General features: G+C 45.9%; 2 protein-coding genes across 3 annotated transcripts in view; one reads left to right on the top strand and one right to left on the bottom strand.

Annotated features, from left to right (window-relative positions):
* The window catches only part of LOC149972931 (protein Wnt-5b-like), a 178362-nt gene that overhangs the window by 96908 nt on the left and 60718 nt on the right, over nucleotides 1–20736 (top strand). Inside the window, exon 2 of one of the 2 annotated variants that reach the window (XM_090213391.1) lies at nucleotides 13308–13399. The exons of the other annotated variant lie outside the window; for it this stretch is intronic. The gene's annotated coding sequence lies outside the window, so the exon portion shown is untranslated. The remainder of the gene's footprint in view (nucleotides 1–13307; nucleotides 13400–20736) is intronic. 2 annotated transcript variants of the gene reach the window in all.
* Nucleotides 16120–19707, bottom strand: LOC110517721 (F-box/LRR-repeat protein 14). Its single transcript, XM_021595640.3, has one exon. The coding sequence runs from the start codon at nucleotides 18581–18583 to the stop codon at nucleotides 17381–17383; it is 1203 nt and encodes a 400-aa protein (XP_021451315.1). The 5' UTR covers nucleotides 18584–19707; the 3' UTR covers nucleotides 16120–17380.

Below are 20736 nucleotides of genomic sequence, written 5' to 3'. Positions count from 1 at the left end.
GGCTCTGTGTGTGTGGCGCGAGGTGAGTCTGGTCAACCCCTCGGAGGCGTCAGATCCCTGACAGCTTGGGCCTCCCAGCCTGCCCCTGGGCCCTGTCAGGTCACATGACACCAGTCAAACACTGTCACAACCTCCCAGAGGAGAGCTGGCTGACCCCGATATGCACACACAGACGAACAAACGCACGCATACACACAGGAAACTGGCCAGGACTTCTGTTAAAATACCCCTTCTGTTTATCTTTTGGACCTTGTTGTGTCTCCAAAGGCCCCTCACTATGCTGTGGCCGGACCGTGTCTCATCAACCCTTCACAGACACTGTGATGTGATGAGGACCCTTCTGCAGGGTGGCCATCAAACCCCTATGGACCGCCTTGTGTCCAGCCTCAGTCCATGTTGTGTCCACTGGTTTAAAGGGCGACAGGCCGGATCAATAGGATGGGATCAATAGGAGGTGACAGGAGGTCCTCTGGGACCACTGGACTGTCCACACACCTGGTCCTTGCAGAGAGACGGGCTACTAGCTGACACTCACTGTCTGTCTCTCCCTGTCTCCTGTCTGTCTCTCCCTTTTCTCCTGTCTGCCTCTCCTTTTCTCCTGTCTGTCTCTCCCTTTCTCCTGTCTGTCTCTCCCTTTTCTCCTGTCTGTCTCTCCCTTTCTCCTGTCTGTCTCTCCCTTTCTCCTGTCTGTCTCTCCCTTTCTCCTGTCTGTCTCTCCCTTTCTCCTGTCTGTCTCTCCCTTTCTCTTGTCTGTCTCTCCTTTTTCTCCTGTCTGTCTCTCCCTTTCTCCTGTCTGTCTCTCCCTTTCTCCTGTCTGTCTCTCCCTGTCTCCTGTCTGTCTGTCTGTCTCTCCCTTTCTCCTGTCTGTCTGTCTCTCCCTGTCTCCTGTCTGTCTGTCTGTCTCTCCCTTTCTCCTGTCTCCTCTCCCTTTCTCCTGTCTGTCTGTCTGCCTCTCCCTTTCTCCTGTCTATCTGTCTGCCTCTCCCTGTCTCCTGTCTGTCTGCCTCTCCCTTTCTCCTGTCTCCTGTCTGCCTCTCCCTTTCTCCTGTCTGTCTGTCTGCCTCTCCCTGTCTCCTGTCTGCCTCTCCCTGTCTCCTGTCTGCCTCTCCCTGTCTCCTGTCTGTCTCTCCCTTTCTCCTGTCTGCCTCTCCCTTTCTCCTGTCTGTCTGCCTCTCCCTTTCTCCTGTCTCCTGTCTGCCTCTCCCTTTCTCCTGTCTGCCTCTCCCTTTCTCCTGTCTGTCTGTCTGCCTCTCCCTTTCTCCTGTCTGTCTGTCTGCCTCTCCCTGTCTCCTGTCTGTCTGCCTCTCCCTTTCTCCTCTCTCCTGTCTGCCTCTCCCTTTCTCCTGTCTGTCTGTCTGCCTCTCCCTGTCTCCTGTCTGCCTCTCCCTGTCTCATGTCTGCCTCTCCCTGTCTCCTGTCTGTCTCTCCCTTTCTCCTGTCTGCCTCTCCCTTTCTCCTGTCTCCTGTCTGCCTCTCCCTTTCTCCTGTCTGTCTGTCTGCCTCTCCCTTTCTCCTGTCTGTCTGTCTGCCTCTCCCTTTCTCCTGTCTGTCTGTCTGTCTGTCTGTCTGTCTGTCTGTCTGTCTGTCTGTCTGTCTGTCTGTCTGTCTGTCTGTCTGTCTGTCTGTCTGTCTGTCTGTCCGTCCGTCCGTCCGTCCGTCCGTCTGTCCGTCTGTCTTTACCTCGTCCTCTGTCTCTCTCTAGCTCTCCCTCTGTCCGTCCGTCTGTCCGTCTGTCTTTACCTCTCCCTCTGTCTCTCTCTAGCTCTCCCTCTGTCCGTCCGTCCGTCTGTCCGTCTGTCTTTACCTCTCCCTCTGTCTCTCTCTAGCTCTCCCTCATCACAGACAAGCAGTGTGCAGGTAATACAGACAGTCCATGCTAGGTCGTCCTCTCTCCTCTCGTTGTAAAACAGACATTCAGAGCCCTACTATTATCCTCCTGTCTGACTCTGACCTGACCGCTGTCTATTAGAAGGCTGTAGAGCAGATGGGAGGAGGGGACCAGGACACTTACACTGCTGTACTATTAGATGACTAGCAGGCTACAGGTAATAACAGTGTTGTGGTGTACATCTAGTAAAACAAGGCACAGTAAAGAAGAAACAATGAGCATATAACGGTGCATTCAGAAAGTATTCAGACCCCTTCCCCTTTTTACACATTTTGTTACGTTACAGCCTTATTCTACAATGAATTCAATGTATTATTTTCCTCATTAATCTACACACGATACCCCATAATGACATCACAATACCCCATAATGACATCACAATACCCCATAATGACATCACAATACCCTATGACATCACAATACCCCATAATGACATCACATTACCCCATAATGACAAAGTGAAAACAGGTTTGACATTTTTTGCACATTTATTACAAATAAACAACAGAAATATCTTATTTACATAAGTATTCAGACCCTTTGTTATGAGACTCTAAATTGAGCTCAGGTGCATCCTGTTCACATTGATCATCCTTGAGATGTTTCTACAACTAGATCGGAGTCCACCTGTGGTAAATTCATTTGATTGGACATGATTTGGAAAGGCACACACCTGTCTATATAAAGGTCCCACAGTTGACAGTGCATGTCAGAGCCAAAACCAAGCCATGAGGTCGAAGGAATCGTCCGTAGAGCTCCGAGACAGGATTTTGTCGAGGCACACATCTGGGGAAGGGTACCAAAAAATGTCTGCAGCATTAAATGTCCCCAAGAACACAGTGGCCTCCATCGTTCTTAAATGGAGGAAGATTGGAACCACCAAGACTCTTCCTAGAGCTGGCCGCCCAGCCAAACTGAGCAATCGGGGGAGAAGAGCCTTGGTCAGGGAGGTGACCAAGAACCTGATGGTCACTCTGACAGAGCTCCAGAGTTCCTTAGTGGAGATGGGAGAACCTTCCAGAAGGACATCCATCTCTGCAGCACTCCAGCAAATCAGGCCTTTATGGTAGAGGGGCCAGACAGAAACCACTCCTCAGTAAAAGGCACATGACAGCCCACTTGGAGTTTGCCAAAAGGCACCGAAGGACTCTCAGACCATGAGAAACAAGATTCTCTGGTCTGATGAAACCAAGATTGAACTCTTTGGCCTGAATTCCAAGCATAATGTCTGGAGGAAACCTGGCACCATCCCTACGGTGAAGCATGGTGGTGGATGTTTTTCTGCGGCAGGGACTGAGAGACTAGTCAGGATCGAGGCAAAGATGAACGGAGCAAAGTACAGAGAGATCCTTGATGAAAACCTGCTCCAGAGCGCTCTGGACCTCAGACTGGGGCGAAGGTTCACCTTCCAACTGGATAATGACCATAAGCACACAGCCAAGACAATGCAGGAGTGGCTTCGTGACAAGTCTCTGAATGTCCTTGAGTGGCCCAGCCAGAGCCCAGACTTGAATCCGATCGAACATCTCTGGAGAGACCTGAAAATAGCTGTGCAGCGACGCTCCCCATCCAACCTGACAGAGCTTGAGAGGATCTGCAGAGAAGAATGGGAGAAACTCCCCAAACACAAGTGTGCCAAGTTTGTAGCATCATACCGAAGAAGACTCAAAACTGTAATCACTGCCAAACGTGCTTCAACAAAGTACTGAGTAAAGTTTCTGAATACTTCTGTAAATGCAATATTAGCTTTTTTATTTGTAATACATTTGCAAACATTTAAAAAAAAAACGTTTTTTGCTTTGTCATTATGGGGTATTGTGATGTCATTATGGGGTATTGTGATGTCATTATGGGGTATTGTGATGTCATTATGGGGTATTGTGTGTCGATTAATGATTGAAAATAACGATTTAATCTATTTCAGAATAAAAGGCTGTGACGTAACGAAATGTGGAAAAGGTCAAGGGGTCTGAAAACTTTCCGAATGCTCTGTAACCGTGTTACTGAGAGACAATGTGTCACCGTGTTACTGAGAGACAATGTGTAACTGTGTTACTGAGAGACAATGTGTAACCGTGTTACTGAGAGACAATGTGTAACTGTGTTACTGAGAGACAATGTGTAACTGTGTTACTGAGAGACAATGTGTAACTGTGTTACTGAGAGACAATGTGTAACTGTGTTACTGAGAGACAATGTGTAACTGTGTTACTGAGAGACAATGTGTAACTGTGTTACTGAGAGACAATGTGTAACCGTGTTACTGAGAGACAATGTGTAACCGTGTTACTGAGAGACAATGTGTAACTGTGTTACTGAGAGACAATGTGACACCGTGTTACTGAGAGACAATGTGTAACCGTGTTACTGAGAGACAATGTGTAACTGTGTTACTGAGAGACATTGTGATGCCATTCTTGTCCTTAATTAATTAAAAAATTATTTATACAGCAAAATACACATTTCAAACTAAATATATATATATTTTTTTTTACTCAGTACATATACAGTACATATATATTGTTTTTGTTTCACGTCTAGTAATCTTTGTTGTAACCTTCTGACAATAATATTGGCTCCGTGTGTGATTTCTCTATGTGTCTACAGTATACGAACAGAGCAGGGTAGCCTGGTGGTTAGAGGGCAGGGTAGGGTAGCCTGGTGGTTAGAGGGCAGGGCAGGGTAGCCTGGTGGTTAGAGGGCAGGGCAGGGTAGCCTGGTGGTTAGAGGGCAGGGCAGGGTAGCCTGGTGGTTAGAGGGCAGGGTAGGGTAGCCTGGTGGTTAGAGGGCAGGGCAGGGTAGCCTGGTGGTTAGAGGGCAGGGCAGGCTGGTGGTTAGAGGGCAGGGTAGCCTGGTGGTTAGAGGGCAGGGTAGGGTAGCCTGGTGGTTAGAGGGCAGGGCAGGGTAGCCTGGTGGTTAGAGGGCAGGGTAGGGTAGCCTGGTGGTTAGAGGGCAGGGTAGGGTAGCCTGGTGGTTAGAGGGCAGGGTAGGGTAGCCTGGTGGTTAGAGGGCAGGGTAGGGTAGCCTGGTGGTTAGAGGGCAGGGTAGGGTAGCCTGGTGGTTAGAGGGCAGGGTAGGGTAGGGTAGCCTGGTGGTTAGAGGGCAGGGTAGGGTAGCCTGGTGGTTAGAGGGCAGGGTAGGGTAGCCTGGTGGTTAGAGTGCAGGGTAGGGTAGCCTGGTGGTTAGAGGGCAGGGTAGGGTAGCCTGGTGGTTAGAGGGCAGGGTAGGGTAGCCTGGTGGTTAGAGGGCAGGGTAGGGTACCCTGGTGGTTAGAGGGCAGGGTAAGGTAGCCTGGTGGTTAGAGGGCAGGGTAGGGTAGCCTGGTGGTTAGAGGGCAGGGTAGGGTACCCTGGTGGTTAGAGGGCAGGGTAGGGTAGCCTGGTGGTTAGAGGGCAGGGTAGGATAGCCTGGTGGTTAGAGGGCAGGGTAGGGTAGCCTGGTGGTTAGAGGGCAGGGTAGGGTAGCCTGGTGGTTAGAGGGCAGGGTAGGGTAGCCTGGTGGTTAGAGGGCAGGGTAGGGTAGCCTGGTGGTTAGAGGGCAGGGTAGGGTAGCCTGGTGGTTAGAGGGCAGGGTAGGGTAGCCTGGTGGTTAGAGGGCAGGGTAGGGTACCCTGGTGGTTAGAGGGCAGGGTAGGGTAGCCTGGTGGTTAAAGGGCAGGGTAGGGTAGCCTGGTGGTTAGAGGGTAGTGCAGGGTAGCCTGGTGGTTAGAGGGCAGGGTAGGGTAGCCTGGTGGTTAGAGGGCAGGGTAGGGTAGCCTGGTGGTTAGAGGGCAGGGTAGGGTAGCCTGGTGGTTAAAGGGCAGGGTAGGGTAGCCTGGTGGTTAGAGGGTAGGGCAGGGTAGCCTGGTGGTTAGAGCGTTTGACTAGTAACCGAAAGGTTTCAAGTTCAAATCCCCGAGCTGACAAGGTACAAATCTGTCGTTCTGCCCCTGATCAGGCAGTTAACCCACTGTTCCTAGGCCATCATTGAAAATAAGAATTTGTTCTTAAACTGACTTGCCTGGTTAAATAAAGGATAAATAAATAAAAACATATGATCTTTACAGTGACCTTCCTGACATACAGGGCCCTCAGAAAGTATTCACCCCTAGACTTTCTCTAAATGTTTTGGTGTCACAGCCTGATTTAAAAAATGGATGAAATGTTGTGTCGCTGGCCTGCACACGATACTCAATAATGTCAAAGATGAAACATATTTTTAGAAATTTTTACAAATTAATTAAAAAAAATAAAAATCTGAAATGCCTCTAGTCAATAAGTATTTAACTCTTTTGTTATGGCAAGCCTAAATAAGTTCAGGAGTAAAAAAAATATGCTTAACAAGGCACATAATCAGTTGCATTGACTCACTCTGTGTGCAGTAATAGTGTTTAACATGATGTTTGAGTGACTACCTCATCTCTGTTCTCCACACATACAATTATCTGTGAGGTCCCTGAGTCGAGCAGTGAATTTTAAACACAGATTCAACCACAAAGACCAGGGAGGTTTTCCATTGGAACACAAAGAAGGGCACCTATTGGTAGATGGGTAAAAGAAAACATACAAAAAACAGACATTGAATATCCCTTTGAGCATTTTGAAGTTATTAATTACACTTTGGATGGTGTATCAATACACCCAGTCACTACACAGATACAGGTGTCCTTCCTAACTCAGTTGCCAGGGAGGAAGGAAACCGCTCAGAGATTTCACCATGATGTCAATGGTGATTTTAAAACTGATGATGGCTCAACAACATTGTAGTTACTCCATAATACTAACCTAAATGACAGAGAGAAAAGAAGGAAGCCTGTACAGAATAAGACATATTCCAAAACATGCATCCTGTTTGCAATAAGGCACAAAATGAAAACTGTAAAAAAAAAATGTGGCACAGAAATTACCTTTATGTCCTGAATACAAAGTGTTATATTTGGGTCAAATCCAACACATCACTGAGTACCACTCTTCATATTTTCAAGGATGGTGGTGGCTGCATCATGTTATGGGTATACTTGTCATCGACAAGGACTAGGGAGGATTCGGGAGGATTAAAAATAAACGGAATAGAGCTCAGCACAGGAGTAAAACCTGGTTCAGACTTCTTAACCAACAAACACTGGGAGACAAATTCACCTTTCAGAAAAACGACATTGAATGTTCCTGAGTCGCCTGGTTACAGTTTTGACTTAAATCGTCTTGAAACTCTATGGCCAGACTTTTGAAAATAATAATTGCCAAATATTGTACAATCCAGGTATGTAAAAGCTCTTAGAGACTTACACAGAAAGAGTCACAGCTGTAATCGCTGCCAAATGTGATTCTAACACGTATTGACTCAGGGGGTGTGAATACTTATGTCAATTAGATTTTGGAAATTAATTTTCAATACATTTGCAAAAATGTTTTTAAAAAACAACATGTTTTCACCTTGTTATTGTGGGGTATTGTGTGTAGATGGGTGAGATTTAATATATATATATATATATATATATATATATATATATCCATTTTGAATTCAATATGTAACAACAAACCGTAGTGTAAGTCAAGGGGTATGAATACTTTCTGAAGGCCCTCTCCATATTATCTGAGACTGTAAATGTCACCAACGTGTGAACATGGCTAAATACAAATCTCATCTGGATATCATTACCAGAGCCTGGAAATCCTACTCGTAATATCCCAGCCCAGCCCTGTCTGACTGAGGATTGAAACCTAGACTGGGAGGGGGCTCAGCTCTGAGACATAGTATGAACTGGTTTCCAGAGCAACATTAAACCAATAGTGTTTTGTTAGTCAAAGACTAGACGTTATCTGTGTCTAGGATACTCCGCCCAATAACACTGTAACTGCTGGGGGGGGGGGGGGGTCAACTCTAAAGGCTGGTTTCCCAGATACAGATTCATCCTAGTTCTGGACTAAAAAAGGTATTTCTTCATTGACAATTGAATTCTCCATTAGACCAGGACAAGGCTTAATCTGTGCCTGGGAAACCAGCCCAATGACACAGTGTCTGTATTCCCAGACACCAATTAAGCCTATATTCCTGAACTAAAAAGATATTTAAAGAGAGATTCTTAAATGTAGCATGCTTTTTAGTTCAGGACCAGGCTTAATCTGTGTCCTGGGAAACCAGCCCAATAACACAGTAACTGAACCTCTTTATCTCTGGTACAGGCAGCAGGTTTGTGTGTCTATATCTCTGGTACAGGCAGCAGGTTTGTGTGTCTACATCTCTGGTACAGGCAGCAGGTTTGTGTGTCTACATCTCTGGTACAGGCAGCAGGTTTGTGTGTCTATATCTCTGGTACAGGCAGCAGGTTTGTGTGTCTACATCTCTGGTACAGGCAGCAGGTTTGTGTGTCTATATCTCTGGTACAGGCAGCAGGTTTGTGTGTCTACATCTCTGGTACAGGCAGCAGGTTTGTGTGTCTATATCTCTGGTACAGGCAGCAGGTTTGTGTGTCTATATCTCTGGTACAGGCAGCAGGTTTCTATAGTGAGGTGCAGTAGACAGCAGGTTTCTATAGTGAGGTGCAGTAGACAGCAGGTTTCTATAGTGAGGTGCAGTAGACAGCAGGTTTCTATAGTGAGGTGCAGTAGACAGCAGGTTTCTATAGTGAGGTGCAGTAGACAGCAGGTTTCTATAGTGAGGTGCAGTAGACAGCAGGTTTCTATAGTGAGGTGCAGTAGACAGCAGGTTTCTATAGTGAGGTGCAGTAGACAGCAGGTTTCTATAGTGAGGTGCAGTAGACAGCAGGTTTCTATAGTGAGGTGCAGTAGACAGCAGGTTTCTATAGTGAGGTGCGGTAGACAGCAGGTTTCTATAGTGAGGTGCAGTAGACAGCAGGTTTCTATAGTGAGGTGCAGTAGACAGCAGGTTTCTATAGTGAGGTGCAGTAGACAGCAGGTTTCTATAGTGAGGTGCAGTAGACAGCAGGTTTCTATAGTGAGGTGCAGTAGACAGCAGGTTTCTATAGTGAGGTGCAGTAGACAGCAGGTTTCTATAGTGAGGTGCAGTAGACAGCAGGTTTCTATAGTGAGGTGCGGTAGACAGCAGGTTTCTATAGTGAGGTGCAGTAGACAGCAGGTTTCTATAGTGAGGTGCAGTAGACAGCAGGTTTCTATAGTGAGGTGCAGTAGACAGCAGGTTTCTATAGTGAGGTGCAGTAGACAGCAGGTTTCTATAGTGAGGTGCAGTAGACAGCAGGTTTCTATAGTGAGGTGCAGTAGACAGCAGGTTTCTATAGTGAGGTGCAGTAGACAGCAGGTTTCTATAGTGAGGTGCAGTAGACAGCAGGTTTCTATAGTGAGGTGCAGTAGACAGCAGGTTTCTATAGTGAGGTGCAGTAGACAGCAGGTTTCTATAGTGAGGTGCAGTAGACAGCAGGTTTCTATAGTGAGGTACAGTAGACAGGTTTCTATAGTGAGGTGCAGTAGACAGCAGGTTTCTATAGTGAGGTGCAGTAGACAGGTTTCTATAGTGAGGTGCAGTAGACAGGTTTCTATAGTGAGGTGCAGTAGACAGCAGGTTTCTATAGTGAGGTGCAGTAGACAGCAGGTTTCTATAGTGAGGTGCAGTAGACAGCAGGTTTCTATAGTGAGGTGCAGTAGACAGCAGGTTTCTATAGTGAGCTGCAGTAGACAGCAGGTTTCTATAGTGAGGTGCAGTAGACAGCAGGTTTCTATAGTGAGGTGCAGTAGACAGCAGGTTTCTATAGTGAGGTGCAGTAGACAGCAGTTTTCTATAGTGAGGTGCAGTAGACAGCAGGTTTCTATAGTGAGGTGCAGTAGACAGCAGGTTTCTATAGTGAGGTGCAGTAGACAGCAGGTTTCTATAGTGAGGTGCAGTAGACAGCAGGTTTCTATAGTGAGGTGCAGTAGACAGCAGGTTTCTATAGTGAGGTGCAGTAGGCAGCAGGTTTCTATAGTGAGGTGCAGTAGACAGCAGGTTTCTATAGTGAGGTGCGGTAGACAGCAGGTTTCTATAGTGAGGTGCGGTATACAGCAGGTTTCTATAGTGAGGTGCAGTAGACAGCAGGTTTCTATAGTGAGCTGCAGTAGACAGCAGGTTTCTATAGTGAAGTGCAGTAGACAGCAGGTTTCTATAGTGAGGTGCAGTAGACAGCAGGTTTCTATAGTGAGGTGCAGTAGACAGCAGGTTTCTATAGTGAGGTGCAGTAGACAGCAGGTTTCTATAGTGAGGTGCAGTAGACAGCAGGTTTCTATAGTGAGGTGCAGTAGACAGCAGGTTTCTATAGTGAGGTGCAGTAGACAGCAGGTTTCTATAGTGAGGTGCAGTAGACAGCAGGTTTCTATAGTGAGGTGCAGTAGACAGCAGGTTTCTATAGTGAGGTGCGGTAGACAGCAGGTTTCTATAGTGAGGTGCGGTAGACAGCAGGTTTCTATAGTGAGGTGCAGTAGACAGCAGGTTTCTATAGTGAGGTGCAGTAGACAGCAGGTTTCTATAGTGAGGTGCAGTAGACAGCAGGTTTCTATAGTGAGGTGCAGTAGACAGCAGGTTTCTATAGTGAGGTGCAGTAGACAGCAGGTTTCTATAGTGAGGTGCAGTAGACAGCAGGTTTCTATAGTGAGGTGCAGTAGACAGCAGGTTTCTATAGTGAGGTGCAGTAGACAGCAGGTTTCTATAGTGAGGTGCAGTAGACAGCAGGTTTCTATAGTGAGGTGCAGTAGACAGCAGGTTTCTATAGTGAGGTGCAGTAGACAGCAGGTTTCTATAGTGAGGTGCAGTAGACAGCAGGTTTCTATAGTGAGGTGCAGTAGACAGCAGGTTTCTATAGTGAGGTGCAGTAGACAGCAGGTTTCTATAGTGAGGTGCGGTAGACAGCAGGTTTCTATAGTGAGGTGCGGTAGACAGCAGGTTTCTATAGTGAGGTGCGGTAGACAGCAGGTTTCTATAGTGAGGTGCAGTAGACAGCAGGTTTCTATAGTGAGGTGCAGTAGACAGCAGGTTTCTATAGTGAGGTGCAGTAGACAGGTTTCTATAGTGAGGTGCAGTAGACAGCAGGTTTCTATAGTGAGGTGCGGTAGACAGCAGGTTTCTATAGTGAGGTGCGGTAGACAGCAGGTTTCTATAGTGAGGTGCGGTATACAGCAGGTTTCTATAGTGAGCTGCAGTAGACAGCAGGTTTCTATAGTGAGCTGCAGTAGACAGCAGGTTTCTATAGTGAGGTGCAGTAGACAGCAGGTTTCTATAGTGAGGTGCAGTAGACAGCAGGTTTCTATAGTGAGGTGCAGTAGACAGCAGGTTTCTATAGTGAGGTGCAGTAGACAGCAGGTTTCTATAGTGAGGTGCAGTAGACAGCAGGTTTCTATAGTGAGGTGCAGTAGACAGCAGGTTTCTATAGTGAGGTGCGGTAGACAGCAGGTTTCTATAGTGAGGTGCGGTAGACAGCAGGTTTCTATAGTGAGGTGCGGTAGACAGCAGGTTTCTATAGTGAGGTGCAGTAGACAGCAGGTTTCTATAGTGAGGTGCAGTAGACAGCAGGTTTCTATAGTGAGGTGCAGTAGACAGCAGGTTTCTATAGTGAGGTGCAGTAGACAGCAGGTTTCTATAGTGAGGTGCAGTAGACAGCAGGTTTCTATAGTGAGGTGCAGTAGACAGCAGGTTTCTATAGTGAGGTGCAGTAGACAGCAGGTTTCTATAGTGAGGTGCAGTAGACAGCAGGTTTCTATAGTGAGGTGCAGTAGACAGCAGGTTTCTATAGTGAGGTGCAGTAGACAGCAGGTTTCTATAGTGAGGTGCAGTAGACAGCAGGTTTCTATAGTGAGGTGCAGTAGACAGCAGGTTTCTATAGTGAGGTGCAGTAGACAGCAGGTTTCTATAGTGAGGTGCAGTAGACAGCAGGTTTCTATAGTGAGGTGCAGTAGACAGCAGGTTTCTATAGTGAGGTGCGGTAGACAGCAGGTTTCTATAGTGAGGTGCAGTAGACAGCAGGTTTCTATAGTGAGGTGCAGTAGACAGCAGGTTTCTATAGTGAGGTGCAGTAGACAGGTTTCTATAGTGAGGTGCAGTAGACAGCAGGTTTCTATAGTGAGGTGCAGTAGACAGCAGGTTTCTATAGTGAGGTGCAGTAGACAGCAGGTTTCTATAGTGAGGTGCAGTAGACAGCAGGTTTCTATAGTGAGGTGCAGTAGACAGCAGGTTTCTATAGTGAGGTGCAGTAGACAGCAGGTTTCTATAGTGAGGTGCAGTAGACAGCAGGTTTCTATAGTGAGGTGCAGTAGACAGCAGGTTTCTATAGTGAGGTGCAGTAGACAGGTTTCTATAGTGAGGTGCAGTAGACAGCAGGTTTCTATAGTGAGGTGCAGTAGACAGGTTTCTATAGTGAGGTGCAGTAGACAGGTTTCTATAGTGAGGTGCAGTAGACAGCAGGTTTCTATAGTGAGGTGCAGTAGACAGCAGGTTTCTATAGTGAGGTGCAGTAGACAGCAGGTTTCTATAGTGAGGTGCAGTAGACAGCAGGTTTCTATAGTGAGCTGCAGTAGACAGCAGGTTTCTATAGTGAGGTGCAGTAGACAGCAGGTTTCTATAGTGAGGTGCAGTAGACAGCAGGTTTCTATAGTGAGGTGCAGTAGACAGCAGGTTTCTATAGTGAGGTGCAGTAGACAGCAGGTTTCTATAGTGAGGTGCAGTAGACAGCAGGTTTCTATAGTGAGGTGCAGTAGACAGCAGGTTTCTATAGTGAGGTGCAGTAGACAGCAGGTTTCTATAGTGAGGTGCAGTAGACAGCAGGTTTCTATAGTGAGGTGCAGTAGACAGCAGGTTTCTATAGTGAGGTGCAGTAGACAGCATGTTTCTATAGTGAGGTGCAGTAGACAGCAGGTTTCTATAGTGAGGTGCAGTAGACAGCAGGTTTCTATAGTGAGGTGCAGTAGACAGCAGGTTTCTATAGTGAGCTGCAGTAGACAGCAGGTTTCTATAGTGAGGTGCAGTAGACAGCAGGTTTCTATAGTGAGGTGCAGTAGACAGCAGGTTTCTATAGTGAGGTGCAGTAGACAGCAGGTTTCTACAGTGAGGTGCAGCAGACAGCAGGTTTCTACAGTGAGGTGCGGTAGACAGCAGGTTTCTATAGTGAGGTGCGGTAGACAGCAGGTTTCTATAGTGAGGTGCGGTAGACAGCAGGTTTCTACAGTGAGGTGCAGCAGACAGCAGGTTTCTACAGTGAGGTGCGGTAGACAGCAGGTTTCTATAGTGAGGTGCAGTAGACAGCAGGTTTCTATAGTGAGGTGCGGTAGACAGCAGGTTTCTATAGTGAGGTGCAGTAGACAGCAGGTTTCTATAGTGAGGTGCAGCAGACAGCCTGTCTAACTGTCTCTTCTCTCCTCAGCCTGGATTGTAACGCGCCACACTCACTTTTAGCAGTCCAAAGTCAAATAGTGACTCACAAATTCCTCTGCTTTTCTTTTTCCAGGGATCAGACATTAGGGAGAGGCAGCGTCACCTTTCCTCCTCCCTCCTCCACTCCCTACTTCTGCTCCTGCTAGCCTAACCCAGGCCTATACAGTAAGTTACTTCTCTCTCTCTAACTACTGTCCACACACACCTCTCGTCTCAACAGTATATTCTATAAGAATCTCACCCCTCTTTCGCTAACTTCCCTCTTCACAAATAATATACATTTCAGTGGTACAGTCTGCTTCACAAATAGCCCCCTATTCCCTGTGTAGTGCCCTATGGGGCCTGGTCTAAAACAGTGCACTATAGAGGGAAAAGGGTGTAATTTGGAACGCACACACAGTTACAACACACCTCCAGCCAGATCTTTTGGTCTTTCGGGCCCCAGCCTGCAATCAAACGGCAGCCACGCCAAATGCTTTTTCCGGAGGCCAAGATTTTTTTCAGCTCCTGTAGCTCTGATAAAAGTCCTGCCACACTCAAACCCCCTATAGGCTTCTCTCACACACACACACACACACACACACACAACCCCCCGAAGGCCACTGAAAACATCAAAGCGTTTCTACTGTAAGTCAGCAACACCTTTAAACTGCAGGCGTTGTAAAGCAGAGGTGGAAAGAGGTGGAGACTTAGGGAGGAGAGAGGATGTGGAGAGAGGAGGTGGAGCGAGGGAGAGAGGAGGTGGAGAGAGGTTGAGAGGAGGTGGAAAGAGGTGGAGACTTAGGGAGGAGAGAGGATGTGGAGAGAGGAGGTGGAGAGGGGGAGAGAGGAGGTGGAGAGGAGAAGAGGAGAGAGGAGGTGGAGAGAGGGAGAGAGGAGGTGGAGAGGAGGAGAGGAGAGAGGAGGTGGAGAGAGGGAGAGAGGAGGTGGAGAGGAGAGAGGAGGTGGAGACTTAGGGAGGAGAGAGGGTGTGGAGAGAGGAGGTGGAGAGAGGGAGAGAGGAGGTGGAGAGAGGTGGAGAGGAGAGAGGAGGTGGAGACTTAGCGAGGAGAGAGGAGGTGGAGAGAGGGGGTGGAAAGGAGGAGAGGAGAGAGGAGGTGGAGAGAGGAGGTAAAGAGGGGAGAGGAGGTGGAGAGAGGTAAAGAGGAGAGAGGTAAAGAGGAGAGAGGAGATGGAGAGAGGTGGAGAGAGGTAAAGAGGAGAGAGGAGATGGAGAGAGGTGGAGAGAGGAGGTGGAGAGAGGTGGTGAGCCTTGGCTAGCATTATTGCAGATGTCCCTCTTGCTTTGTTGAGGAGAGCCAGTTCCCCTTAATGTTAGCAGTAAAAAGGCTCTGGTTCTCCCTCTCAAAGCAAAGTAAGGCTTTAAAGTAACACTGTGAACGTGACAGCTCAACTCAGCAAAAATAACTGTTTGAAACAACTTTGCTACAAACTAACTACAGTATCAAAATCAATTCAATTGAACCGTAGCAGGGACCATTTTAACTGAAGTTGGCCTACCAATTCAATTGAATGAAAAGTACTACAATAGCCATTTCAACTACAAACTGAATTCATCTGAAAAGTATATCAACAGCCATTTTGAACTAAAATACAAACATAGATCTAAATACCACAGCGGGACTTATTTCAACTGAAGTACAAACTACATTTGACTGAAAAGAATAGCAAACAGGAGCCATTTTGATTGAAGTACAATCAGACATCAACTCAAGGGGATATCTTATCAGATAGGGATCTCCAAGATAATCAACTGACCAATGTAGTCTTTCAGTCAAGGTAGACTACCAGAACATAACATCAACATTAAAATAAGACCCCTGTATTTTTTTTATTATTATTTTGCTAAACAAATATGAGATAAGATGTTCTAAAATACTGTACCCTGTTTATCTATAGAATGGGGGTTATCTCACTGTTATGTGGTTATTGCACAAGACCAATACGAGTCTAAAACAGCACGCAGTGAATTCTCTCTTTCCCTCTCTCTGGTCCAGAACGGACAGAGACGGGGCAAGAAGAAGAAAGCCTAAATGCTTTGAATGATGGTGTGGAATGTTAAAAAGTGTCTGTGAGACAGGAGGGGGGGTGTCGGCTGAGTTTTGGGTGGTGAGGAGAAGGGAGGGGGTGGGAGGAGAGAAGACGTCCCGTGGGACCAAGGCAGTCTCTCAGATCTGGTATGCGTGACTGAGCAAGCTAGAGAAAAATCCCAACGTGCCTTTTTAACTTCGGGAAACAAAAGCAACTGCCGGTATCCCACTCTTATTCTAAACACACATTTGGCTAAAGAAACAGAAAGTAAATAGCGCAAATTATAACACGGAACCAAATGTTAGCAACATTTGAACAGACAAAATCTAGGCTGTAGCCTAGAATATCACAGAAAAACAGCACAATAAAATGCTAATATGTCAATGGGCGTGAAGGGTTTAATATCCCCAGATTTAGAGCCACGTTAGTGACAGCCCTTTGAGAGGCAAGCAGCTGAAACCTATCAACACAATACGTCAGACTGATAATTAGAACAAGCAAAATCAAGGGAAGCATCCATTTTGAATCTGCTCGTAAATAATTTAACAATCCAAGCCGGCATATCAACATTACAACTGCTTCTCGAAACCGAACAATCAAATTCGTAAGATTATGGTTGTGATCCGAACGATTAATAATATGTGGACAATTCTTGTATTTTTTTGTTGTTGTTTTAAATACCTTGTCTCTACCGGGGATCTACGGACATAAACAGCGGTTTCTCTTAGAAATGGACACGTTTTCGATCAAAGCAGGAGTGCGTGGTCTTGTAACAAGGATGATCACAAGAAAACAATAAGTACTAGGTTACTAGTCTACAATACAATCCCCGTACAAAACGAGTCCACATCACCTTTTCATTTATTATATAAATATCAACTTTAATGTTTACTGTAAGAATATAAAACCATTTCATTTTGGATTCAGTTTTTTTACAAACACATATACAGTACATTAAAACACAGTAGTCTCTCAGCAGGACTCAATACATGTTGCAGTTCAGTTCGCTCATAACGTCATGTTATGATCCCATAGGTTCCATGTAGGCCTGACACGCATTCACTTGGAAGCCGAGAAAATAAGGATCGATTGCTTCTTAATTCTAAAGCGTGTATTTAGATTCTATTCCAAAGGAGTGTCTCTTCTGTTGTTATTGTGGACTAGTGTGTATGATTGTGTTTAAAAGGTAGCAACCCATATTCTAGAGGATATGGAGGATTAGTTTGAAAACACCTGATTGAGAAAAAGGGGCAGCATTTCTATTGTAGAAATCACTTCAATTTGAAGTACAACGCTCTGAATAACAGCAATAATTCGACAATATCTGCTTCCATAAGCATAAACACACCAAAATAATATAGGGAAGGAAGGGTCCCATTATTCAAAGCTTGAATCCAAGGCTACAAGGCCTTTAAGTTGGGCTAAAAAAGTAAACAAAACAAAAATAAAAGGATTTTGGATACAAACCAGTCCGTTTTAATTTGCATAAAAGTCGCTATTTTTGTCCGAGTGTGAACAGTCCTTTTAAACGAAACTCTGTTCGTTTCTCTTCTTCATTGTTAAGCGTTTCTGGGCAAATTAACACAAAGGTAGTTTAGAGAGCGTTTCTTTTTGCTGCTAGGATTCTCCAAGCGCGAGACGCGTTGGGGGAGGGGACTACTACTGTCTATAGGCACAATTTATCTCCTCTCTTTCTTTTTAAGAATACGCGGATTTATTACAACACATTGATAAACGAGGTAGCCGAATGTATTAGGCGCGATAGTTGGAGAGTTTGAAGTTAAATATTGCGACTCTTTATAATAATAAAAAGTAGTTTGTCTTCATAATGCGGGGGCGGGATATTGTGTTGTTAATAATGAAAACATGCATTTGATGATGATTAATCTTGTTTTCATTTGGCCTAAAATTGCGCAACATATTTTTTAAATCACAGTTTTGTAGCATTAAGTTACATTGAATGAGAAAATATCCAACTACGACGAGATTGAGAGCAGAGGATATATATATATTTTTTTAGAAGGAACATTTCCCCGCCCACTGGTCTCCTGCTCCGTTACCCCTTCTCCTCTCTGTGTGTGTCCCCCTCCCCAACTAATCCTCGTCAAGTTAGTTTCACCTCACTTTTTCACTCTCTGTCATCTGCCAAAGTCCCAGATTCAAAACTTTAAGGCATGGGAGCTGCGTTATCCTTTCCAGTCCCCGTTTCGTGATTTTAGTACATCCATACAGATCGATCCCCGTCAACTGAGTCAAGTGGTCGGCAATGAGCTCCAGTCCTTTGTCTGTAATCCGCACACACTGTCCAATGTTCAGGGTTCTCAGCTCATGCATCTGGCGCACCATCCTGTTGATGCCATCGTCACTAATGTGGCACGAGCACAGGGACAGGGATTTGAGCTGGTACAGGCCCTGGGCGATGTAAGCCAGACTCTGGTCCCCTATCTTGTCACAGAAGGACATGTCTAGCCCGGAGAGCCGCAGCGTGCCCATGGCCAGGTGCATGATGCCCGTGTCACTGATGTTGTCGCACGAGCGCAGGTTAAGGCTCCAGAGGCTGGTCATGTGGGAGAGGTGGATCATACCTGCGTCAGAGATCCCGCCACAGAAACTCAGGTTGAGAACTTTGAGCTTAGCCAGGCCCTTCGAGATGTGCTTGAGGGACAGATCCGTAAGTTTCTGACAGTCCTGCAGCGTCAGGTATTCCAGGTTGAGACAGCCCTCCGCTGCGCTGCGGGTCATGCCCGCCAGGTGCCCGATGCCCACGTCAGACACATGCCGGCAGCTGCGGAGATTGAGGCTCTTGAGCCGGTGTAAACCCCACGCTATGAGCAACAGCCCCGTGTTGGTGATGTTACTACACCCGCCCAGTTCCAGAACCTCCAGGTTCTTCAGATACTGGGCGATCCGGCCCAGGCTGGAGTCCGTGATCTGCTTACACAGACTAAGGTTTAGAACCCGAAGGGAAGGGATCTCCTGGACAAACGCGTGGCCCAGGCCGTTATCCGTTAAGTTATAGCAGCCACTCAGGTTCAGGCTCTCGATGTTTGGCATCCCCTGGATCACGTAGCTGAGGCTCCGCCGCAGGCTGAGAATCTGAACTCTCCGGATTCCGCGGGCCTGTAGGCTGGGGAAGAGAGAAGGATTGGCCCGCCGCAGATGCAGCTTGGCTTCCACCCCCCTCCACACCGACTTGTGGTAGGAAGCGTCCCTCCAAGCAGCACACACTTGGGCCACCCTGCCTTTGTCCCTTACATCCAAGTAGCTGAAAATCATGGCTAAAATTTCCGGAAAGAGGCACGATATGTGCGTCTCCATTTTAAACAGGCATAAAAATCACTCCGGGTCCCCGAGCCCACCGACGTATTTCCCTCCGTAAAAGTAGAGTCCCTTGTAATCCGGAAGAAAGCGGTTATGCTTTTTAACAGACCTTTTCCCCGTTCCTCTTTTCACATTTAACGGCGCAAATCGATCAACTCCACATCCCACGTGATCCGTCTGGTTGCGCAGTAGAATTCAAATGCAAAAAGCCCCAAAACCTTGTTCCAATATAGCCCCTCACCAAGAGGGGGGAAGCGAAGGATAGGAACGGAAAGCGCCCGAGCCCTCCTTGGTCAGACGACGCAACCTATGATGCCTTTAGAAACACGTCTAGGCTCGCGCCGAGGATCCAAACGGTCATACATTTTCAAAGGAGACCTTTAAACTATCATAAATACAAGGAGGGTTGGAATTCCAGTCTGCTTCTTCTCTCTGTCTCTCTTCCTCTCCGTTATCAGAAAAGGAGTGGGGTTTCAGTTTGCATTTGCGCTCTCTCCGCTCGCACGCATTGCCAAGCCGAAGGGCTTCCTGCCTGCCTTTGTCTGGTCTTTCAAACTGACTTGGCAGGGCCGTGAGCACCGCTCTACCGCGGGGGAGAGACATACACATTAAAAATAATTAAACAGTTTTCTTTATATTAAAGGAATACTGTAAAATACAATATATGTTATCCATGTTCCTAGTAAATAAGAACATTGTGTGACTTGCTTTAGCGTAGGATATTTAAAATATATTTAAGAGAGTCTGTTTTGACTTCCCCCTTCCCTGGGAGGATTGTGGTTTGGTCCAACTCAGCTGGAACAGTAAGAATAGTTCCCCTGGAAACCAACTTCTTACAATTCAGTTCACTTTAGTCTTAACCCTTTAGTTGTCGCGGTATATTGGTTTTTGATTCTATTTTAAATGATTTAGATGGTGTGTAATCCATCTAAAACTGAACTTTGTTTGTGTTATTATTTTAGAGCTCGAACTATTCTAGAAGGATTCTGTTAAGAGTTCTGTGTTCCAGATAGAAGGCTGTGCTTTGTGTCTGTCTCCCTTCTCAGTGTTCTACAAATTGAAACATTGTATCAGGTCTGATCCGCCAAATGTATCAAGTAAAGGATACATTTGTAACTCAACTCTGCTGCCAAGTGAAAAGTGTTACAATTGATACAATGATACAATGTAGAGCTGAGTGGTAACACAAATCACCGTATCACATGATTATGTCCAGATTCTAATCAAATGCGTTTTAATTGAAGGATGTTCTTTATTTTTCAACAAATATGGAACGTTTATCCTGTTGCTGTACATATTGTGAGATTATTACTCCGTTTTATTTGTAATTCTATGGTAACAAGACTTATTACTAAGCTGTTACTATTTCCCCTCAACATTTCTCAGAGGGTTGTAGCCTGTTTAGAAGCATATTCACTACATTGTTGTGTGTAAATTAATGAAGTTAGCAGTCATGCATTATATTTGTTGATTATATCCCGATCAATCTTAGTGATAACTTATTTGTGTAAATTATAATTATCATACATTTACCCATGCATTTTTCTTATTCATTTCAGGCATGTCTAGCTTTTCCTCTATGCTCTGATTTGATTCTATGCTCTGACCCCCAGGTCAACCACACAAACAGGCAACAGCTCCGTTCCCAGCTAGAAGCTGACAGAATGCATGTGAAAAACAACAGCTGAATTCTGCTAGCCAGGGCCGCCTTTCCAGTTCTAACATCAAAGGAAGGTAGATACTCTCTGTTAGCTAAGTAGTAGTAGTGGTAGTGGTAGTAGTAGTAGTAGTAGTAGTAGTAGTAGTAGTAGGGGTGGTAGTAGTAGTAGTAGTAGTAGTAGTAGTAGTGGTAGTAGTAGTGGTAGAAGTAGTAGTAGTAGTATAAGTAGTAGTAGTAGTAGTAGTATAGGTAGTAGTAGTAGTAGTAGTAGTAGTGGTAGTAGTAGAAGTAGTGGTAGTAGTAGTAGTAGTAGTGGTAGTAGTGGTAGTAGTGGTAGTAGTAGTAGTGGTAGTAGTAGCAGTATAAGTAGTAGTGGTAGTAGTAGTGGTAGTAGTAGTTGTAGTAGTAGTAGTGGTAGTATAAGTACTAGTAGTGGTAGAAGTAGTAGTAGTAGTATAAGTAGTAGTAGTAGTAGTATAGGTAGTAGTAG

This window comes from Oncorhynchus mykiss, chromosome 21, assembly GCF_057628025.1.
Source record: "Oncorhynchus mykiss isolate SJ-2025 chromosome 21, ASM5762802v1, whole genome shotgun sequence".
In the NCBI taxonomy this organism is placed as follows: Eukaryota; Metazoa; Chordata; class Actinopteri; order Salmoniformes; family Salmonidae; genus Oncorhynchus; species Oncorhynchus mykiss.
This window is presented reverse-complemented; position numbering and strand designations above follow the sequence as displayed.